Source organism: Rhizophagus irregularis, chromosome 31 (assembly GCF_026210795.1).
Source record: "Rhizophagus irregularis chromosome 31, complete sequence".
NCBI classification, from domain to species: Eukaryota; Fungi; Glomeromycota; class Glomeromycetes; order Glomerales; family Glomeraceae; genus Rhizophagus; species Rhizophagus irregularis.
In genome coordinates, this window is record NC_089459.1 from 2,608,040 (window position 1) to 2,628,421 (window position 20,382).

The following is a 20,382-nucleotide window of genomic DNA, read 5'->3' on the forward strand; positions in this document are numbered from 1 at the left end:
AAAAGAAACAAAAAACCTCATTATTATTTTACATCCATTCCTATAAGTTTTCCTTTGGGTGCTTTACCTCTTGGATACCATTTTCCTGTACCTCCAAATATGAAAAAGTTTTGTGATAAAAACTTTTGCAGAAATTCAACAAATAAAGAGGTGAAGTTTTGATATGTGGACATGCATATCATGAAGAATGTTTAGGTTTAAAGTGTGAACATTGCTATAAATACTTAGATAAATTTATTGATAAATTAACAAAACCATATAATCAGAGATTGCACTTAGAAGAAACTCAAATAGAATCGGATATTAATGAAGAAATGAATGAAGATAGTTGTGAACTTGAAGTTATAAATCAAAAAAAGTTGAGACCGATTTTAAAAAAAGAATCTTGGATAATGTTTAAAAACATTAAAAGTATTGTATTAAATTTTTTACTAATAATAATATTTTTAGTTTACAAATCAAATTCTCTTCACTAATTTTCTGAACGTATTGTAATAAAAAAAAATTTTTAGTTGAAATTTTATTGGCCAGTGAATGTTGATCATCACGTGAAAATAAACCAATAAGTGGATTTTGCACGCAAGTTTTGCATATGGGCCGATTTGACGCATCATACCAAATAGTAACCAAGTGACATTTAAGTGTCACCTGATCACGTGCAGTCACGAGTTCAAAAACATTAAGTATCTGAGGGACTTAGTTTTTTTTGTGTCAAAAATTTATTTGTTACCCCCAGTGACACAAAAAACCGCGCGGGATGCGTGGATTTTATCAAATGACATCAAATGATATTAAATGATATGAAAAAGTGACCAAGATTTCTCATTTATTAAACTCTTTACTTTCCAAGATTTCTCGTTTATTTAACTCCTTACTTTCCTTATTGAAAGAACTGACAGAATATTTTATATTTTTTTCTTTATCGATTCTCAGGAAAAAAAGTGAGTAGCATGTGACGACATGGCGTTTACCAACCGCTAATCTGATTTTGCACCAATAATAGTTTTTCTGCTTGGTTCCCAAAAGATGAATGAAACAAGATTTTCTCAATCCTATTTTCCGCAGCACTTTACCAATCGAAGTGAAGAAAGTAAATGGCAAAAAAGTAAAGAAAATGATATATATGAGCTCGGACGCGCTTTATTTCCTATGGAACTTCTATGTCAAACTTCTCATCAAGAAAGTAACTCTCGAGAGACAAAGGGAATATCTCTTACGAAACCTGGTAGTTCTGAAGAGACAGTTCATGAAGATAGAACTAAGAAAAGCATTCCATCCATTTATGATAAACCTTACATACAACAAAATAAAGAGATTCAGGCCCAGAGCTTCAGTTTGCCTATCACTAGCGAAACTGCCAGAAATAACGAGATTAAATGTAAAAGAAATAAAAGCGGAGATAGCAAAGATGAGGTCGGAGAATATGATGATATTTCAAGGGGTAAATCGTGCCCTAATAGAGCAAGAATTGAGTCTATGCAAGCATCTATGGGGAAATTATGCAGGATCGGTGTCGTGGGAAGCGATGAAGGGACAAAATGGACATCATGCCGATTTGTACAGCCATGCTATAGAATTGGAAGAGATTGTACTGAAATACCTTTACATAATGTGTCAGAGAGTCATGAATGTTGCAACAATTCATCCATGATAATCGAGATTATTGCGAGTGAATCCAACCGTCACCAACTTGCAAAATCTGTTCATCAAGGGCCCTGTGAAGTATCAAATCTTACTGAATGTATGAAGGTAAAAGCGGGTTATGGAGAAGATCTTTACGATGTTCGAAATTTTGGTTTTAACCATATCATACTTGTTGGGAAGCGAGAATATGGAATAACGTTTTTAGATTGCTATGGTCGAGTTTTTGAGTTAGACAGGATGTCTGATGCACTGTGGCCACTTGGGAATTCTTTGGAAGAGGTGGCAACAAAACCCTGGACTGGCGAGGTGGCATGGGATGTTGATGAAGATGGGGTTGTTTTTGAATGGGAGTATTGTATGTGTACAAATCTTATTTTTTTAACATAATTTTGTATTAACTTTTCTTCTCTCTTCCAGATACTGAAGCTGAACGTACTACACATGATTTTAAACGTGCGGATGATAAGAAACCCTGGAAACTTGAGGGAGTCTATAAAGAAATCCCGGACAAGAACAAAAGTAAAAAAAAGAAAAGCAAGAAAAGCAAGAAAAGCAAGAAAAACAGCACGATTTTTTAATTTTTAAACTTCTATAATCACAATTTTACATATTTTTTCTCTATTATTGGCTCTTACGATTATTATGTAAAATACATCTTTTTCACTTTACCTTTAACCACGCAATATCACTTTTAGTATTTGCTTTACATTGTTACCGATACCCGGAACACCACCGGCAGCACTTTAATTTATAATTTGCAGATCTCTAGTTTATGCTAAATTTTTCACTATCTTTGCGCATGCCTATAATGTTTCTATAATTTTATATCAATTTCTGTATCTAAAATTTGATTACCTCCAAAAAAAAAGATTCGATATAATACAATAAAGCAGTTTACTGTTGTCTTAGGTAAAAATCTCTGTTATTTATTTGATTGTTATAAAATATAATTTTTTCTTAAAATCTTTTTTATTTACAAGTTGCCATCAATTTGTATATTAAAAGAAAAGCAAATGCTGTGTGGTGAAAAGGTATATAGAAGTCTACTAATAAAAAACCAGTAAAAATGGCATATATATATATAAATGTAATAAATATTAATCTAAATAAATTTATTTAATATACTATATTTTTATGTTATTTATTATTTATTATTTTATTATTCAAATCACCGGGGGTGATCATCACCGTTGGCCAGAATTATCAATTTTTACCGGCACTATATTTTTTTAATGCTGGTCGATCATCATAATTTCAGTCACTGGTGATCATCACCTCCGGTGATAGTTGGAAAAATTCTTTATTAAATGTCTTTTTTTTCTTTAGTCCTTTGCACGGCACGCACTCAAGGTACGTTTTCCTTCTTGCATTTTGTTTACTACTAACTTTATTTCGTTTTTTTAGGTCCTTTAGTTCTTTCGGTTTTGCAATTAAGGTATATATGTCCAGCACTACTATATAGCCGTTTCTTATTTTTTATTTCATTCTTATATTTCGTTTCTTACATTTTGGATTTCACTCTTTTAGATCTTTCAGTTCTTCTCTGCAACTACTAAGGTATGTTTTTTATTTTTTTTTGTTTTCGTTTATTTATTACATGTAATTTCCGTTTCCTACTAACTTTATTTCTTCTTTTATTTATGGGTTTGTGGTCCTCTGTTTACCTTCTCCATTTTTTGTTCTTTTTTCGTCTCTTCATTTTTTCATTTTTTTGCTTTTTTTATTCTTTCCTTCCTTCGTTTTTTCCGTTGTTCTTTATTTTCTCTTCGTTCCTTTCATTTTTTTTTGTTCCCACTTCGTCTCTTTTGTTCCTTTACACTTCTCTTCATTCCTTTCATTTTATTTCCCACTTCATCTTTTTTATTCCTTTACACTACTTTTATTCTTTTTATTCCCCTTTGCTCCATTTCGTAAATGTAAAGGAAGTATTAAGACAAAAATTAATTAGTAAAATTATCAAAATAAGATTGTGTATTTGAGAAATACACTGAAGAATCTATATTTGTATTATAACTTAAAGGCGGGTATGTTGAAGGCGGGTATGTTGAAGGCGAGCGTATTGAAGGGTATGTTAAGGACGCGTGTGTTGAAGGGTGTGTTGAAGGCAGGTGTGAAGGAAAATATGTATTTGAATTATATATTGAAAGGAAATGTGTGGTAGAATGAGGTAGATGTGTAATCATTGAAGGATGCATTGAAGGTAGTAAAGTAGTTGAATTATAATGTACCACGTTTTACTTTGTGAATTTGATCAGTTTTTCGTTTTGCAATAGACGGTGTGTTCAGTACTGTATTATTTTCTCGAAGTATTCTACTTGGTTTGCGGCGGTTTGCAGCAGGTTTTGGAGGAGCTCCTGTTAAAGGGTTCAAATTTCTTTGACTCAACTCATTTGGACGGAAAGGATCAATCTCAACTTTACAATCTTGATCAATTGTGGTAAAAAAAATCATATTTCCTTGATAAAAAAGAATATATTAATTAGATGATAATTTAAATTTTAAATTATTAAATATTTAATTACCTTTTTCATTATATTCTTTGACAATTTCTTGAAAAGCTACCTCAATATCTCCTTGATAAATATTATAATTCTTGAGCTCTGGTGGTAAAACTCTTTGCTTATTTTTGAAATAAGCTACTAATTTTTCTTTTGTATCTTTTATTACATTATCATGGTTTTGAAGTGATGTTATAAAAATTCTTGCGGCATGGCAATGCTTGCATACATTACGAAATGATCCATTCCAAATAAAGTCAAAACAATTAAAACATTCACAAGTTAAAATATTTGCTATATAATAATCGTGACGTTCTTGAATGTTATAATTCTTATTTAATTGTTTAAATAACGGGCCCAACTTTTCTATAACACTTTCAGAATTCAGTGGCTGATGATCGTATGGTGATATCACATCACAGTTATGACTTTTCTTTACATAATAAAAATCAGAATTATCTGATTTTTCCACCATGCCCAATAAAAAATACAATCTACCACAATTTAACCTTCTGAGCATATCTTGTGTTATTTTTGGAAATAAATCTTGCTATGAATTTTAATAAAAATAAATAAAATTAAATTGTTATATAAGTAAAAAAAAGAGAGAGAATACTTAAATATAAAACCAACCTGTTCTACTGATTGCATATTAAAAGCTGTAACTAATCCTGCTTCATAAATTAATATACCTGTATTTTCTTCTGTGATATTCTCATGTATCAACTTCACTCCATATAAACGTTCAACAAATGTTAAGACAGTTTGTTTACCAGAATATGTAGCTTCAATAGTTCTATTGATTCTTTCAGTGTAATTGTTAGTTGTCCACAGTGGTTCATCATTAATTGGTAATCTACCAGCATCAATAAATTGGATACACCACTCTTCACATATGCAATTTTTCACATCATCATTTTTAATTTTTTCTTTTTTTACATTATCCATGTTTAAATTATCAATAAATGCATTAAATAAAGTTGTCATAAATAATGCATCATCTTTTGAACGACATCTACCTATTAATTTAAATCCAAGAGCAATTGGATAACTATAAATAAAATCAATAAATTTATCATTAAAGTTATTAAAGTTATTAATCAATTATTAAGCAAATTAATAACATACCGTAAAGATTGATTAATATTCCAATTTTTAAGATTTTCACCAAAAGTTTGCATGATATGAAACCAGCAAAGAATAGTACCGGATAATAAACCATCTACACCTAATTTAGTTGGTCTATGTTTATCGATCATAGCAACAGGATTCCATGGATTTATATTTGAACAAGGTGTAATTCTTCGGAAACCAGTATTATTTGGCAAATTTTCATAATACAGTGACACCTCTATAAGTGCACCCTCTATAAGTGCACGCACTATATAAATTCTCTTTAAGTGCACGGTGGGCCTGGTCCCAACTTATAAGAGCTCTTAATATTTTACTCTCTATAAATGCACACCCTCTCTAAGTGCACATTCTACTATTTTTTTACTATGGTCCCAAGGAGGGTGCACTTAGAGAGGTGTCACTGTACCATGTATGATCACAATCAACTCGGTTACATGGTTATTCTTTATTGATGAAATTGCCAATCTAATTGTATGATTATTTTCTTTATTACTCATGCCTAAATTAAATAAAATAAAAATATTTTGAATTTTAAATTAAATATACAGATTAATAGATGTATTATATTATTACATACCAAATGCAATTGGAGTAGCAAAACCAGCATTATTCTTTGCTATAATAGATAAAATTGGTGCATGGTCAAGATTTAAATCATACTTGCCATCAATCCCTATGCAAACTTATCCATAGTCTCGTGCATTCTTTAAAAAATTCATCTGATAATGTTAATTGATAGAATCTTTGAGGAGAATCTTCTGAAAAAGATAGGTTTGGTTGTTAATAATGTAAAATATACCCTTTTATTTTAGTATTTCAGTTATAAGAATGTAGAATGGTCCAAAGACCAGCATTGTCTTTAAATCTTTTATCATCATGGGCAATTAATTGTTTCAATTTATCATTTGTACAAATAACTTTTTGACTATTTAATGCATTAAAAAGAGTATTTTCATCAGCACCATTGATTGATACTAAAAGTTTAGCTTTTATTTCTTTTGTACTCATATAGTCAGCTCTTCTACTGATAAGAATTTTATTTCTAACATTTCGCAGAAAATTAAATCTTTGAACTTTTGGTGTAGAATTAAGCAACATACTTTGTGGTACATGATTTCCTTGAATGGTTATTTTTAAAGGATGCGATTTAGTAAGAGAAGTAATACGAACTTCACTTTTAACTCGTACATTGCACAAATGCATATCATTGTAATTTTTAAGTCCATTAGAAATTGAGAATTTATACAGCCTTTCTTGCAATTTCCGATCCCTCCACAAGCTCTTTGACAGGTATTGCCATTACCAGCACAATACATAATCCATGACCAACATAATTTATCCTTTTTTTTTAGATTTATTTGTTTTAGAAGTTCATTCCCTTTTGATGTTAATGTTAATACATCATCTATTCTGTTTGTAGATTTCGTTTCATTAGTTCTAGTTGTCCATTCAGCAAAATCTACAGCTCCTTTAACCCTTTGAACATTAATAATTCCTTCTTTTACAAGGCCTGAAGTATATAATCTACTTAAGCATTTTAAACGTCTATCCTTCAATAAAGGGTGGTTTGCCAAGTACCATTCTGAAATTCGTCCAAATGGTACATTTACTGAGTTTTCTGCATCATTATTATATTGTATGTTTGATAAATAGTCTTGCATTTTTAGTGTAAAAATTGTAAAAACTGCGTAAAAAACATGGAAATATGGGAAATTTACACAGTTAATCGGTCACGTGATTTCAGAAGTTACGAAGAAAATCACGTAAAAAAAATATAAGAAAAAATAGGTTTGAAAGATATTAATTTTAAAAGGTTGTGTATAAAAGATATAGAAAAAGATTATTTCAAGAAACAAAATAGAATATTTTGTAAAAAACAAAAAAAAAAATAAAGAGTATAAGTTCGAGAAAAAAATTTAATCTATCAAGAAATGTACCAAATTTTGTGTTACGCTTTTAATCTATCAAGAAAATTGCATATTTAAGTTTCACAACGAAATCTATCAAGAAAATTGCATAATTAGGTTTCACAACGAAATATATCAAGAAGTATACCGCAGACCTATCAAGATTGACGGGATGATGATTCCGGGGTCACGATCTCTTGATATTTATGTAAAACGTTTGAGTATAAAAATCAATTTTTACATTATAAAAAAAAAAATACCCGAACAGTAAAAACATTTTTCTGTGCAAAAAACAACGAAATAACGTAATACTTGAAATGATTGAGAAAATCCGTTATTATAGTTCTTGTTCATGGTTCTTTTACTACGAGTTCAGCCGTGATCAATGACCTGAAAAATTGATAAAGTTGCAGTGTACCAAAAAAATAAATTATTGTTTATGTGCCAATTTTGTAAATGTGTTCATTATATCGAATCTTTTTTTTGGAGGTAATCAAATTTTAGATACAGAAATTGATTTAAATAGAAACATTATTCGCATGCGCAAAGATAGTGAAAAATTTAGCATAAGCTAGAGATCTGCAAATTGTAACTTATTTGTAAAGTAGATACTAAAAGTGATATTGCGTGGGAAGTGAAAAGATGTATTTTACATAAAATCGTGAAAGCCAATGATAGAGAAAAAAAATATGTAAAATTGGGATCATAGAAGTTTATGAAATTAAAAAATCGTGCTGTTTTTCTTGCTTTTCTTGCTTTTCCTCAAGTTTCCGGGATTTCGGGATAATCCTGACGTATAAAATCACGTTCAGCTTCAGTATCTGAAAGAGAGAAGATTAGTTATACAAAATTATGTTAAAAAAATAAACAAGATTTGTACACATACAATACTCGAATTCAAAAATAACTCCATCGTCATCAATATCCCATGCCACCTCGCCAGTCCAGGGTTTTGTTGTCACCTCTTCCAAATAGTTCCCAAGTGGCCCATCAGACATCTTGTCTAATTCAAAAACTCGACCATAAAAATCTAAAAAAATTATTACAAACTCTCGCTTCCCAACAAGTATGATATAGTTAAAGCCAAGATTTTTTGTATTCATAAGACTTGATACTTCACAGGGCCCTTGATTAACAGAAACTGCAAGTTGGTGACAGTTGGATTCACTCGTAATAATCTCGATTACCATGGATGAATTGTTGCAACACCCTTGAGACTCAATGAGTGTGCTACCCTCTGACACATTATGCAAAGATCTCTGGATTTCATTTTTTCTAATTCTATAGCATGGCTGTACAAATCGACATGATGTCCATTTTGTCCCTTCATCGCTTCCCACGGCACCGATTCCGCACAATTTCCCCACGGGTGCTTGCATTGATCCTGTTCTTGCGCTGTTAGGGAACTGATTACCCCGCTGATATCATGATTCTCTGACCTCATATCTGCTACCTTCGCTTTTATTTCTTTTACATTTAATCTCGTTATATTTGGTGGTTTCGAGGGTGATAACGCGACGGAAGCTCCGGCCATGAAACTTTTTATTTCGTTGTTTTTGATCGTGTGGGTTAGGTTTAACATACATGGACGGAATTCCTTTCTTCTTTCTAGCTTCTTGAATTGTTTCTGCAAGACTTTCAGTTTCCGAATTAAGTATTCCCTTTGTTTCACGACAGTTGCTTTTCTGATTGGAAGCTTGGTATAAAAACTCCACAAAAGACAAAGCACGTCTGCGCTTGTATAAACATATACTGGCGGATAAGGGCCGCAATGCACAAGCTTTCCCTCGGTAATAATTTCTATTACTTTCTCGCCATTTGCTTCCGTTACTTTTGTCGGTACAGTGCTGCGGAAAATAGGATTGTTAAAAAAAACGAATTCCTTTTCTCTCTATAAAATTATATCTAGATATCTACCTCAGGGGTTTCAAAAAGTCTTTTACGATTTTTTTTATCCATTTTTTAGGTGGGTGGTCCAACCAAGCAGAAAAACTATTGTTGGTGCAAAAATCAGGCAATCAGTTGGTGAATGTCACGTCATCACGTGTTACTTACCTTTTTTTCCTGGGAATCATAAAAATGTAGATTAAGGAAAAAGATAAAATAATCCGTTAGTTTTTTCAATAAGAAAAATAAATGCGAAATCGTAGAGTTAAATATCTTTTTATAGAAAGAAATTTATAATTAATGAATCAGTAAAAAAAAATGTATTTAGTCAGTAAAGAAAAAATGTAATGATCAGTAAAAAAAATTGAATCAGTAAAAAAAAAAATGTAATGAGTCAGTATAAAAAGAAATGTAATGAATCAGTAAAAAAAAATGAAATGAATCAGTAAAAATTTGATGCCTAAATCGGCTCTTTTAAGTTTCCTAGCAGTAACAAAGATAGATCATGTGAGATTGCTCCCGCACAGTACGAGTTAAACTAACTAATTTCTTTATTTAAAAAATTTAATTCCATTAATATTTACCATTTTACTGTGCTTCAAGTTATGACTTTCAACCTAATATCGCTGACTACTGCGCCGAGATTATGTTGCAATAAATTTTTTGTATGCACGCAAAATATCTGACTCTCGTAATCCTATTGGCTAATCGGAACTAAAATTTTTTGTACAATATAAACTTTTGTAATACATACTTAACGCAAAGGAGTAAAATTTATATGTTTAGAAAGCTACGAACTTGGGACATATGAAATTGCGAATAGGTTTTTTTTTTTGCAAATGGGCAAATAGAAATTTTATTGATTACTGGCGTCAACTTAATAAAAGAACTTGGTAACGTTTATAATAGTCTTATAATATATAATACTGTTTACTATATATAGACATTTTTTTTAGAAGTTTTTATTGTAAAGCTTTAGTTCATTTAGAAATACTTTTGTAAACCATTTCTTTATAGTTATACTATATTTAAAAATACTAAAGAACTATTTAATTATATGTTAATTATTACTTTTTACGCGTCTAATGTACTGTATAATTTCTATCAAATCAAACATTAATGGCAAAAAAAAAAATATATTTACTTTATAAATTTTAATTCTTAAATATTAATAGTTACTTTATAAACTTAAATATGGTTAAAATTAAAATGTATAATTATTTATTATTTAATACTTTAAAAATCTGAGCAAGACCCATTCTGATTTCTTTATATATCATGTATTTTTTGATTAGTATATTATTTGACTAATTAATTATTTGACTATATGAAATACTTATAAAATTGATGTACTTATACCTGGAAAGTTGGGTTATATTTAATATACAGTATATCTTTCCAAAACATTATAATTGAAGAATTAGATAAATTGTTAATAAAATTAGAATCATAACAAATTGTTATAAAATTTGCATAAAATTATTATTTTGAGCACGTGATGAAATATTTGATTCCGGCCCGACTTATGAAGATGATCATATTTATATTTAGTATAATTATTAAGTTATATGTTTATTTCAAAATCAAAAATTAAAAAATATATATATATGATATATAATTTTTTTGACGATCCTTATTCCTTAATATAATATTTAGGACGTGATATGTTGTTGGTTTTTTTTTTTTAAAGATGAAAATTACGGTAAATTGCGGTATTTCAATTTTATGTAATTTCTTTTATATAAATATCAAAAAAAAAAAAAAGATTATGTAAACATAAAAAATTTATAAAAAATATGTGAATAATAACATTAGGGAAATAAGAGAAAGAACAATGTTAATGCAATATGTTGTGCATTTACTATCATTCGTTGATAATCGTAGTACAATTATGTATATATAACAATCAAACGCGGGTACCATAATAATTTAAATAATTTATTACTTTCAAACTTTTTTTTTTTTTTAGGAAAACAGATTTAAATAAGGACAATGGTTAATTCGTGAAATTATTTCTTAATATTGTTTTACTTAATTAAAATTCGGGTGAGAAAGTGGAACAGAATTAAGAACAAATCACAGAGAACCAAAGAGATTAGAGATTAGATCAAGTGCAGGGAGAACAAAAATTATCTAACCGGATTAATGAAAAGGACACAGTTTAAAATATTGAACTATGATTCTTAAAAATATTCACAAATTACCAAAATAGTAAATTTAAATATAAACGAATCATAATCCTTTTAAAATAGAATGAAATGAAGTATTCAATTGTTCATGTAATAGATACTAGTATGTATATATTTGAATAAAAATTTTTACTTGTTTATTTATTTATTTATTTCTTTTTTCATGTAAATAAATTACTTTTATTTTTATTAATTATTTAAATTAACAACATTTTATTATTTTTTTTTGTTATTTTTTTTTTTTTTTTGCTTCATGGTAATCATGAATATTCTTAATTGTTGTTTTTTTTATCTCATAAACAAACCTGTTGTAAAAAATTAACAATTTAAAAGATTCTTCCTATTTTTCTGTCGTGCTTTATTGAAATTAAAAGGTTTCAATGTGATAAAAAGAAAAAGTGATGGTTTAAAATTATGAAATTTTATTAATATTAATTGTTAAGTTTTAAATAAATAAATTAGAATAATTAGGGGATATGATCTCAAAATGCGGGGTAAAACGGAAAGCGGGGTAAAATCATCACCGAAATCTAAAGATTGCAATCTAAAGATCTACGCCTAACAAATAGGACCTGTTACATTAAAAAGGTATATTTTTTTCTCAAATAGGTTTTATTCGTTCAATAATTTTTTAACAATAATAAGTAGTAACCTAAAAAAAAAAAATTGTTTAAAAATTATTTGCTATTTATATTTAGTAAAACCAAAATGTACGTTTTAAATCTTATTTCCCCTAAACAAAAAACCTTTTTTAAGATATTATTGAATGCAAAAAAAAAAAGGGTCAATCGGAGAAAATATATTATATAATTTATCATAAAAATAAAATTGTTTTATTTATTAAGGTTTTTTTTTTTTTGAAGTCCCACTTTTTTTTTACCTTTATTTGGGAGATGAGAATCGGGTACACACATTCATTGCCCCACACAATATTAACAAATTTCTTCGATAATAATTATTATCATTGATGTGGGGTATTGATGTGGGGAAATGACAAGAATATAAAAAAAAGGGGGTAAAAAGAATATAAAGTAAAGATGATCCGGGCTATTTCGCATGCGCATACATTAAATTACATACGTGATATAGACCATTTATTGTATTAAATGGTAAATATAATATTTACAAGTATGGAACTGTATGGTCATTGGTGAAGGAATTGTTGGCCAAAGCGCAATCGTACCGGAATTTCTTCGTTTGAAAAAAAAATAAAGATTTACATGTAGGCGTACACACGTGTGTCAAATATTTGAGTTGCACGGACCAAGAATGAATAGAAGTTGATATTATTATTAAATGACGTTAATGACGTTAATGACGTTAATTAAAGAAACAAATTCTCAAATTAGGATATCGTATCCTGAGTAAAATAAGCTATTACCAATTCGAGTAAATTTTTTAAAAAGTTAGTGGCTGATTGCATATTACGTAGAAGTGATATTTATTAAAAGAATGAATGGATGTTTATAAAAAGCATAAACATTGTCTTCTGATAAATTTTAACTTAAAAAATCCATTATATGTCGATAGTTATTTAATACATATATTAAATATATGTACAAAATATTAAAGCAAACAAGAATACCATAAAAAGAAATAAACTAAAAAACATTGGCTAATTTTTTTGATTATAAAAGGAAATTAATATGAATTCTTGTTTTTGATTGTTTTTTTGTGAGATACGATTGTTGTTAAAATGAAAATACTTTTTAAATTTATTATTGTTTTTTTTTTTATTAATCATTTATGGAAATTTATATTTGTGAATATATTAAGAATTATAAAAATTTTTACCAAAGATTTCAAAGATTTGATGATTAATTAATTACTAGTATCAAATTTATTACAATGTTTTAAAAAAAATCGATTATAATCATTGCAAACAAAGTACAGTATAATATGTTTTATCTTACAATATCGGTTAATAAGCGGTGATATATTTATTTTTTTTTTTTAGCGTGGCAAAATTAATTTTCCTTTTGTTTAGGCAGATTGCTTTTTCAGTGTACAAACAAAAAGTATCCGAAATGTTACATGGCTTGCACCTGCTTTTTTTTAATATGACGAAAAACCAAATATATTAAAGGATAAATAAATAATACATCATAAACAGAATAAATCAATTGTTTGATATTTTTTCATTGTTCTTTTATGATATGTCATACAACACTACCAATACCAATATTTGGTATATTAGTATATTGGTATATTGATATATTGGTATATATGATTTATTGGTATATTTGATATATTGATATATTGGTATATTAGTTAGTATATTGGTATATACCAATATATCAAATACTAATATACCAATATACGGCTAATATACCAATTACCATATACCAAAATATTACTTCCCCCAATATTACCAAATACCAATATTATTAATATTATTAATATTATTATTGTTGATAGTGTTGATAGGGTAATATCGCACAACGTAAAATGTTTTTTTTAAAAAAAACGGAGAAATTAATTGTATTTTGCCTCGGATAAACAACACATCATTTGTATAAATATAGTATAATAACTGATTATTACAATAAAATAAATTGTTTTCCGTTATCAAATATAATCTTGATTGAGGCTTATATTGGGTCTTATCTAGCAATATCTATTTTCCAAATTTTATATTATGAATTTTTTTTCTGTTAAGGAAAAAAAAGTTACTGTGATTTTTTTTTTATCGAATAAAATATCGAATAAAATATCGAATAAAATATTGAATAAAATATTGAATAAAATATTGAGAATGAGATATTGAATAAAATATCGAATAAAATATTGAGAATGAAATATCGAATAAGATATCGAATAAAATATTGAATAAAATATCGAATAAAATATCGAATAAATATCGAATAAATATAATAAATATCGAATAAGTAAAATATAATAAATATAATATAATCATTTAGTCATTCTCTTGATTATAGAGAAATTTGAGGTTAGATTAAGCAATTGTACATGCTTATATTGTACATATATGAAACCCTACAAACCACAGTAACACTACGGAAACATAGTTACATAATGTTCTATAAAGACATTTTCATCAGTTTATATAATTTTGCATATTTTTCTTATTGACAATTTTTTTAAAACACCATTTTAATATTTTTTTCCTTTTATTCCCAAACATTTTTACATATTCTCAGGGTAAAAGAAATCCTTTTTTTTTTTCTCCTAATTTTTTTATTTATTTGTTTGATGTGTGGGATTTCTCAAAATAGTATGGGCGTATTAGCAGTAGATCATGTGCTCAAACACGAAACAAAAAATTTTCTTTTAATTGATAATTGAATATTTAATTACTATTATTATTTATGCAAGACATTACAGACAAATTAATACAATTAATCCGTTAATTTTAAAACATTTTCTTTGTTATGTATCGCGTGGATGATGATCAGTTTCCTGTCGGTTAAACCTAAACTATACGGAATAATTTTGGTGACGTAATATAAATTGCATTAATTTTCTGATATAAATTAGGGATTTAAAGTATGATTCACATTACAATGATTATTTTTTTTAAAAAGTTTTAAAAACATAATACACGAAACTAGAAGAAAGAAAGAAAACTTTGTTATTTGAAATTTATTTGAAATTTTTCGGATATTTGAAAATATTTTGTATCATAAACAAAAGAACAAATTAATTAATTACAATGCGTCAGCTAAAAAGAAAGTTTTAAAACTTATTATTATTATTGTTGTTTAATTATTATTTATAAAAACATTTATTAAATTTTTATTTTATCCAATCAAAAGAAGAGATTTTATAAGAATAAAGAAATGTCCTTGTCAAAGTTTCCTTGTCAAAAAAGCTTTGACTTTTTATAATTTGTAATTAGTATTACCTTAACATACATGCTAAGTGGCACACACCATTTTTTTATGCGTTTCAGTTGTGTGGGATTGACACTCTTATTTGATAAATAGTGTGACGATACATACGATACATCAGATGATAATAAAAAATTCCTTTTTATTTGACACGTTATGTGAGAGGGTATATAAGTTACACAATTGTTTTTCTGATTTTTTAAGGTAAGATTAAAGTGTTTCATACAAGAAAGTTTTTGGCTTCGTAATGTAACTAATGTATTAAATTTTTTTTTTTTTTTTTTATAGAAAAAAAGAGAGCATTTATCATATTGTTTGTTTTAAAAATGTTAACAATCGAGAAAGCATTTAATGAAGATAAAAAATTTCTTCTTCGTTTTCTTCTATGGAATACAAGATTTAAAGATAGAACAATATACGGATGATTTTTATAATTCCCCACAAAAAAAAAAAAAAAAAAAAAAATATAAGCGAAAAAATCATTTCATTATCTATTGAGTGAGTGGGGCATATTATATATGTCAAGTAAATTAGTACCGAAAAAAATTTTTTTTTGTATTGTAATGAAATCACCTGTATTCCTAATAAAGAATGGGTGGGTGTAACCTAATAAAATTTTATTTTTTATTATTGTAATATAAAGTTTTTTAATATAACTCAGATTAGATAAATCCGCCACACAAACAATAAATAAAAACTTGTCAACGGTAACAAAATAAACAAGGTATTTTAAAAAAAAAAGGTACTCTTTAAATATATATATATATATATATAAAAAAAAAAAATTTTTTAAATATACAAAGGTTGACTGTAATAACTATTTTAGTTATTTTTAATTGTTTAAAATTTTCGAACAAAGCAAATGTTAGTTGAATTAAATGTATTAATGTAATGCTTTATGTAGTGTTAGTCGTACTTATTTTGGCATTTTTTTTTTTTTTTTTATATACAGTAATGCATTTTTATTTTTATGTTAAACTTTAAAAATACCGAAATTTTTTTTTTTTTTATATAGTTGAATGAAATTTATTATATATTTGAAGGTCCTTTGTTATCGTTATTTAAAAAAAAAAAAAGTTATATAAACTCTAAAATTTTCAACGTTTTCTTTTCAAAAAAAGAATTCTCAATAGAAAAAAAACTATAAAAAATATTTAAAGTTTTTTTTTTAAATAACTTTTTTTTTTTTTTTTTTGAGATTTCTTTATTTTTATTTTCCAATATTTTTTTTAGTTTAAAAAAACTTTAGTGAAAATCTTTCATAATTATTAAAAAAAACCTTAAATTTTTTGTTCGTTGAAATAGCAAAAAAAAAAATTTTTTCTTCTTTTTTTTTTTGCACGAACATTTTTTTTATCTTTTTCTTTTTTTTTAATTGAATTCTTTCAAATATTTGAAAGAATTTAAAAACGAAAGACCAAAACAAAAGTTTTAACATTCTTGAAAAAAAAAACCTTTTTTTTCAAACAAAACGAACAAAAAAAAAAATTAATTTTTTGTTCAAACTCGAAATTCAACGCTTTCTCGGAAAAACAAATTCGGAAAATCAAATAAATTAAATCAAATTTATTTTTTAAAGCTTTTCAATTTTCTCCGACTTTATAAAAATGCCTTCAGCTAGTAACAACAACATCCCTACCAGTTTACCAAAGACAATGAGAGAATACGAAGTTCTCGTTATTCCTTCATCTCCAACCAGTCCAACTGGACAATATCATCAACCTCAACCTCAACAACCCATGCTTAGAACTAAAAGGATCAATTGTAACCAGACTAATGGTACCATCTTTTGGATTCCTGATGGATACAGACCTGTATTAGTACGTACCTCTGATTTACCTTTACTTGTAGGTGCTGAGTATAATTTACCATCACCAAGTAATTCTACTGGTTATACGAGTTCGGATGATTCCAATTATTAAAAAAAAAATCATATTCTCAGAAAAAAAAAATTTATTTCAAAATTTTGTTTAAAAAAAGTATTTACAATTTTTTTTTTTGAGATTTCTTTGATAGATATTTAAAAAAAAAAACCTTTCTTTTATAAAAACCTTCATAACAAACATTAATTCCGTATATTTAGTATATAATTGTTTTTTTTTTCTCAAATCAAAAGACGTTGCTTTCAATATTACAATATTCCTTGATTATATATCAAATATCAAAGAATCACAGTTATATCTAAACATAAATATATATATATATCTTTTTTATCAATTCTTTCCGTTTCAATTTATAGAATTTGTAGATATTGTTTATTTTTATTCCCCCCTTTTTTCTTTTTTAAAAAAACACAAAAATTTCTTTATATTGTAAATCTTTTTTTTTTAAAGAAAAAAATTCTAAAATAACAAAAAAAAAAAAAAAACAAAAAAAAATATAGGTCCAGGTCTTTTGAACATCCTTTGAACCCAACATTTCAACATCAACTTTTCTCGCTTTATTTTTCATATTTTTTTTCCCTTTTATCCGTCTTCGTGCAGGCCGCAATTCAAAGGATACGTTCAAAATTACATTGGATCTCAATTCCCTTTATATATATTACCTCTTTGTAAAATTATTTCCCTTCTTTTAAATATATATATTCTTTCTTATTTAAAAAAAAAAACAAAAAAAAACAAAAAAAAAATTTCTTTAGATTTTAAAGTAGAATTTCTTTTTTTTTTCTTCAAAACTATATAAATTCCATAAATTTTTTTTTAACGTTCTTTTATTCTTTATTTAACCAAACCTTATTATCCCTCAACCAATCATCCAATTAACCACAACATTATTTATAAGCTTTATATAATTATTGTTTCTTTATAAATATTTATTTTTATTTTTATTTTTTTTTCTTTATTATTCTTTAAACAAAGAAATGGCTTCTTTTCTCTTATCCTTGCAAAAAAAACTAATTTTAGTAACTCGATTCCATAATTTTATTGGGCGAAAAAAATAGAAATTTGGGCAAAGTACGAGAAAAGGGTTAATTCTTTTTTTTTTCTCTTGTCAATATTATTTTTTTTTTCTGTATAAATATCTTTTTTCTTTTAAGCTTCTCCCGACATCAAAAAAAAAAAAGAAAGTAATATAACTTTTTTTCTTTAGTTAAGTAGTTAATAAGTTCAAATACCATAATTATCTTTGAACGCAAAAAAACTCCTTTCTAAGCAAATTTATATTACTAAAGACCTTCAAATTCCTTTTTTACTTTGTTATATAGTGTATATATATATATATACATAAATTTTTTTTTATGGAGGGTAGAAATATGTTTATCAAATACGCGCAAATGTCGCGACAATTATATATATTATTATTTAACGAAAAAAAAAAACGGTTTTTTTGGTGATTGGTTAAATTTCAATTAAGGTTTTTTGGTTCTTTATTTTTATTTTTTTATTTAGTGTTCATAAAAATCTTTTGAATTATTATATTTTGTTTTTAAAATTTTTTTTTCTTTTAAACGAAAAAAAAAAATAAAAGATTTATGGAATAAAATTTCAAATATAGAAAAAAAATTCCTATATTTTTATAAATATATATACAATACTACAAGTGGTTTATTATTTACATATTTACAATATTTACGAGCGGTTTTATTATTTACAAGTGGTTTATTATTTACGAGCGGTTTTATTATTTACAAATGGTTTATTATTTACAAGTGTTTATATACATCATATACATCATATACATCATATACACATATACATCATATACATCATATACATCATATACATCATATACATAATACATAATATACATCATATACATCATATACATCTCATATACATCATTGTTATCATTGTTAAGTTTCTCGAGTTTCTCGTGTAAAAAAAAAAAATTATGACGCGACGCGAATCTCTTGAAAAATCATTTATTTATTTCTTAGGCGCATTTTATCACATTTTATTTATTTGATCGTCGAGCACAAGTTACCAAGTTACAGGAGTTACAGGTTTGGTTTATTCAGGCTGGCTGACAGAAACACAGCCCTCTTTGTCGTACCAAAATCATAGGGGTTTCAGCTGGATTTTATCGGTAAATCCGCAGTCAAACGCAATCCTTTTAAAAATTCTCATTTTTTTTTCTCTCACCCCCCTATTTTTTTTTATTTTAAAATCTTTCGGTAAAAAGGTTTCTTTCTTGAATTCCTACTTTGTCATTCATTATTATTTCATTCTTTAAATAAAAAAAGATCTACTATTACTACCTATAAGTTCTAATCCTAACATTTTTAACGCCTACTTTTTAGATAACAGGATATAATTTCCTAATTAAACACAATGTATGATATTAAAAGGAAATTTGGCTTTAAATAAATAAAATTTGATTGGATTAATGATTCTTTTAATTTGATTATTTACTTGTTTACTAACACTTTACTAGAAATTCCGAAAACTTTCTTTGTCATTGTTCTTGAGATGAAGTTATGATGTACAAAGGATAGAAAGGGAAATATCTTAATGTCAAAGCCACATTTTTTTATAATGAAAACGCGTGGAACTCATAAGTAAAGTACAGTATGTCAATATCATGCGTGGTATATATGTATATACATAAAATGTAAGGAAAAAAAGAACTTTTTTAGATAAATTAAAAGATAACAAAGAAATTTAAACTTTGATTTTCCCGCGCCAATAAAAAATAATAATAATAATAATAATAATAAAATATAATAAAAAATATATATAATTGATGATAATGATAATAATGTGTTACATAACAAAAATAACAAAAAGAAGGAAAAAAGACATATCAAAAAGTAATTAAAATAAATGATAATTAAAACATGAAATTAATTTTGGTTAAAATAAAAAAAAATTTATATTTATTTATTGTACATGTAACAAATATTATTTTTTTGTGTTCTATTATGATGATATATTATGTTTAAATGTTATGTGTACTGTGTAATTAATTATTGTACAAAAAAAAAATAAAGGATGTTAATGAATGTATTTCAAAATGTATGGTGTAATAAATAATACGGAAAAGATCAAAAACCTGATTTTATGATAAAAAGTTTAATGATATTTTTGAATATATCAAGTATTTAAATTTTTTTAAAAAATATTAATAATATCGTAAACATTATAAACGTAAACCTTTTTTTTTTAAAGTTATGATATAACCCGCATTTGTTTTATTTAATTATTTGTTGTTATTAATCATTTAAAGATATGAATCTAAAGTTATTTCGATCGTAAAAAAACTGCGGTAAAACTAAAATTTTTTTTTTTTTTTTTAAGGTTCGATGGCGCAGCAAAATAATTTATAATTTTAT

The 20,382-nt window shown here is 26.4% G+C and overlaps 4 protein-coding genes across 4 annotated transcripts; 2 read left to right on the forward strand and 2 right to left on the reverse strand.

Annotated features, from left to right (window-relative positions):
• Positions 1-314: 314 nt before the first annotated feature.
• OCT59_022686 (uncharacterized protein) lies at positions 315-4,428 on the forward strand (the record flags this gene model as incomplete). Its single annotated transcript, XM_066144931.1, has 10 exons — positions 315-358; positions 934-941; positions 1,004-1,999; positions 2,062-2,163; positions 2,535-2,553; positions 2,650-2,667; positions 2,971-3,079; positions 3,172-3,201; positions 3,567-3,844; positions 3,918-4,428. The coding sequence occupies 9 exons, from the start codon at positions 315-317 to the stop codon at positions 3,621-3,623; spliced, it is 1,383 nt and encodes a 460-aa protein (XP_066006346.1). The 3' UTR covers positions 3,624-3,844; positions 3,918-4,428.
• Positions 4,159-6,937, reverse strand: OCT59_022687 (uncharacterized protein; the record flags this gene model as incomplete). The annotated part of the gene is made up of 7 exons (XM_066144932.1): positions 4,159-4,692; positions 4,776-5,193; positions 5,271-5,508; positions 5,683-5,775; positions 5,854-5,949; positions 6,125-6,394; positions 6,580-6,937. The coding sequence occupies 7 exons, from the start codon at positions 6,935-6,937 to the stop codon at positions 4,159-4,161; spliced, it is 2,007 nt and encodes a 668-aa protein (XP_066006347.1).
• Positions 6,938-8,366: 1,429 nt separating this feature from the next.
• Positions 8,367-8,717, reverse strand: OCT59_022688 (uncharacterized protein; the record flags this gene model as incomplete). Its single annotated transcript, XM_066144933.1, has 1 exon — positions 8,367-8,717. The coding sequence occupies one exon, from the start codon at positions 8,715-8,717 to the stop codon at positions 8,367-8,369; it is 351 nt and encodes a 116-aa protein (XP_066006348.1).
• A 7,441-nt stretch (positions 8,718-16,158) lies between these two features.
• OCT59_022689 (uncharacterized protein) lies at positions 16,159-18,628 on the forward strand. Its single transcript, XM_025331783.2, has one exon. The coding sequence runs from the start codon at positions 16,718-16,720 to the stop codon at positions 17,030-17,032; it is 315 nt and encodes a 104-aa protein (XP_025182411.1). The 5' UTR covers positions 16,159-16,717; the 3' UTR covers positions 17,033-18,628.
• The last annotated feature ends 1,754 nt before the right edge of the window (positions 18,629-20,382 follow it).

What these genes read in the sequence shown, in the direction of transcription:
- OCT59_022689 (XM_025331783.2), top strand. Translation starts at nt 16,718, where the DNA reads ATGCCTTCAGCTAGTAACAACAACATCCCTACCAGTTTACCAAAGACA.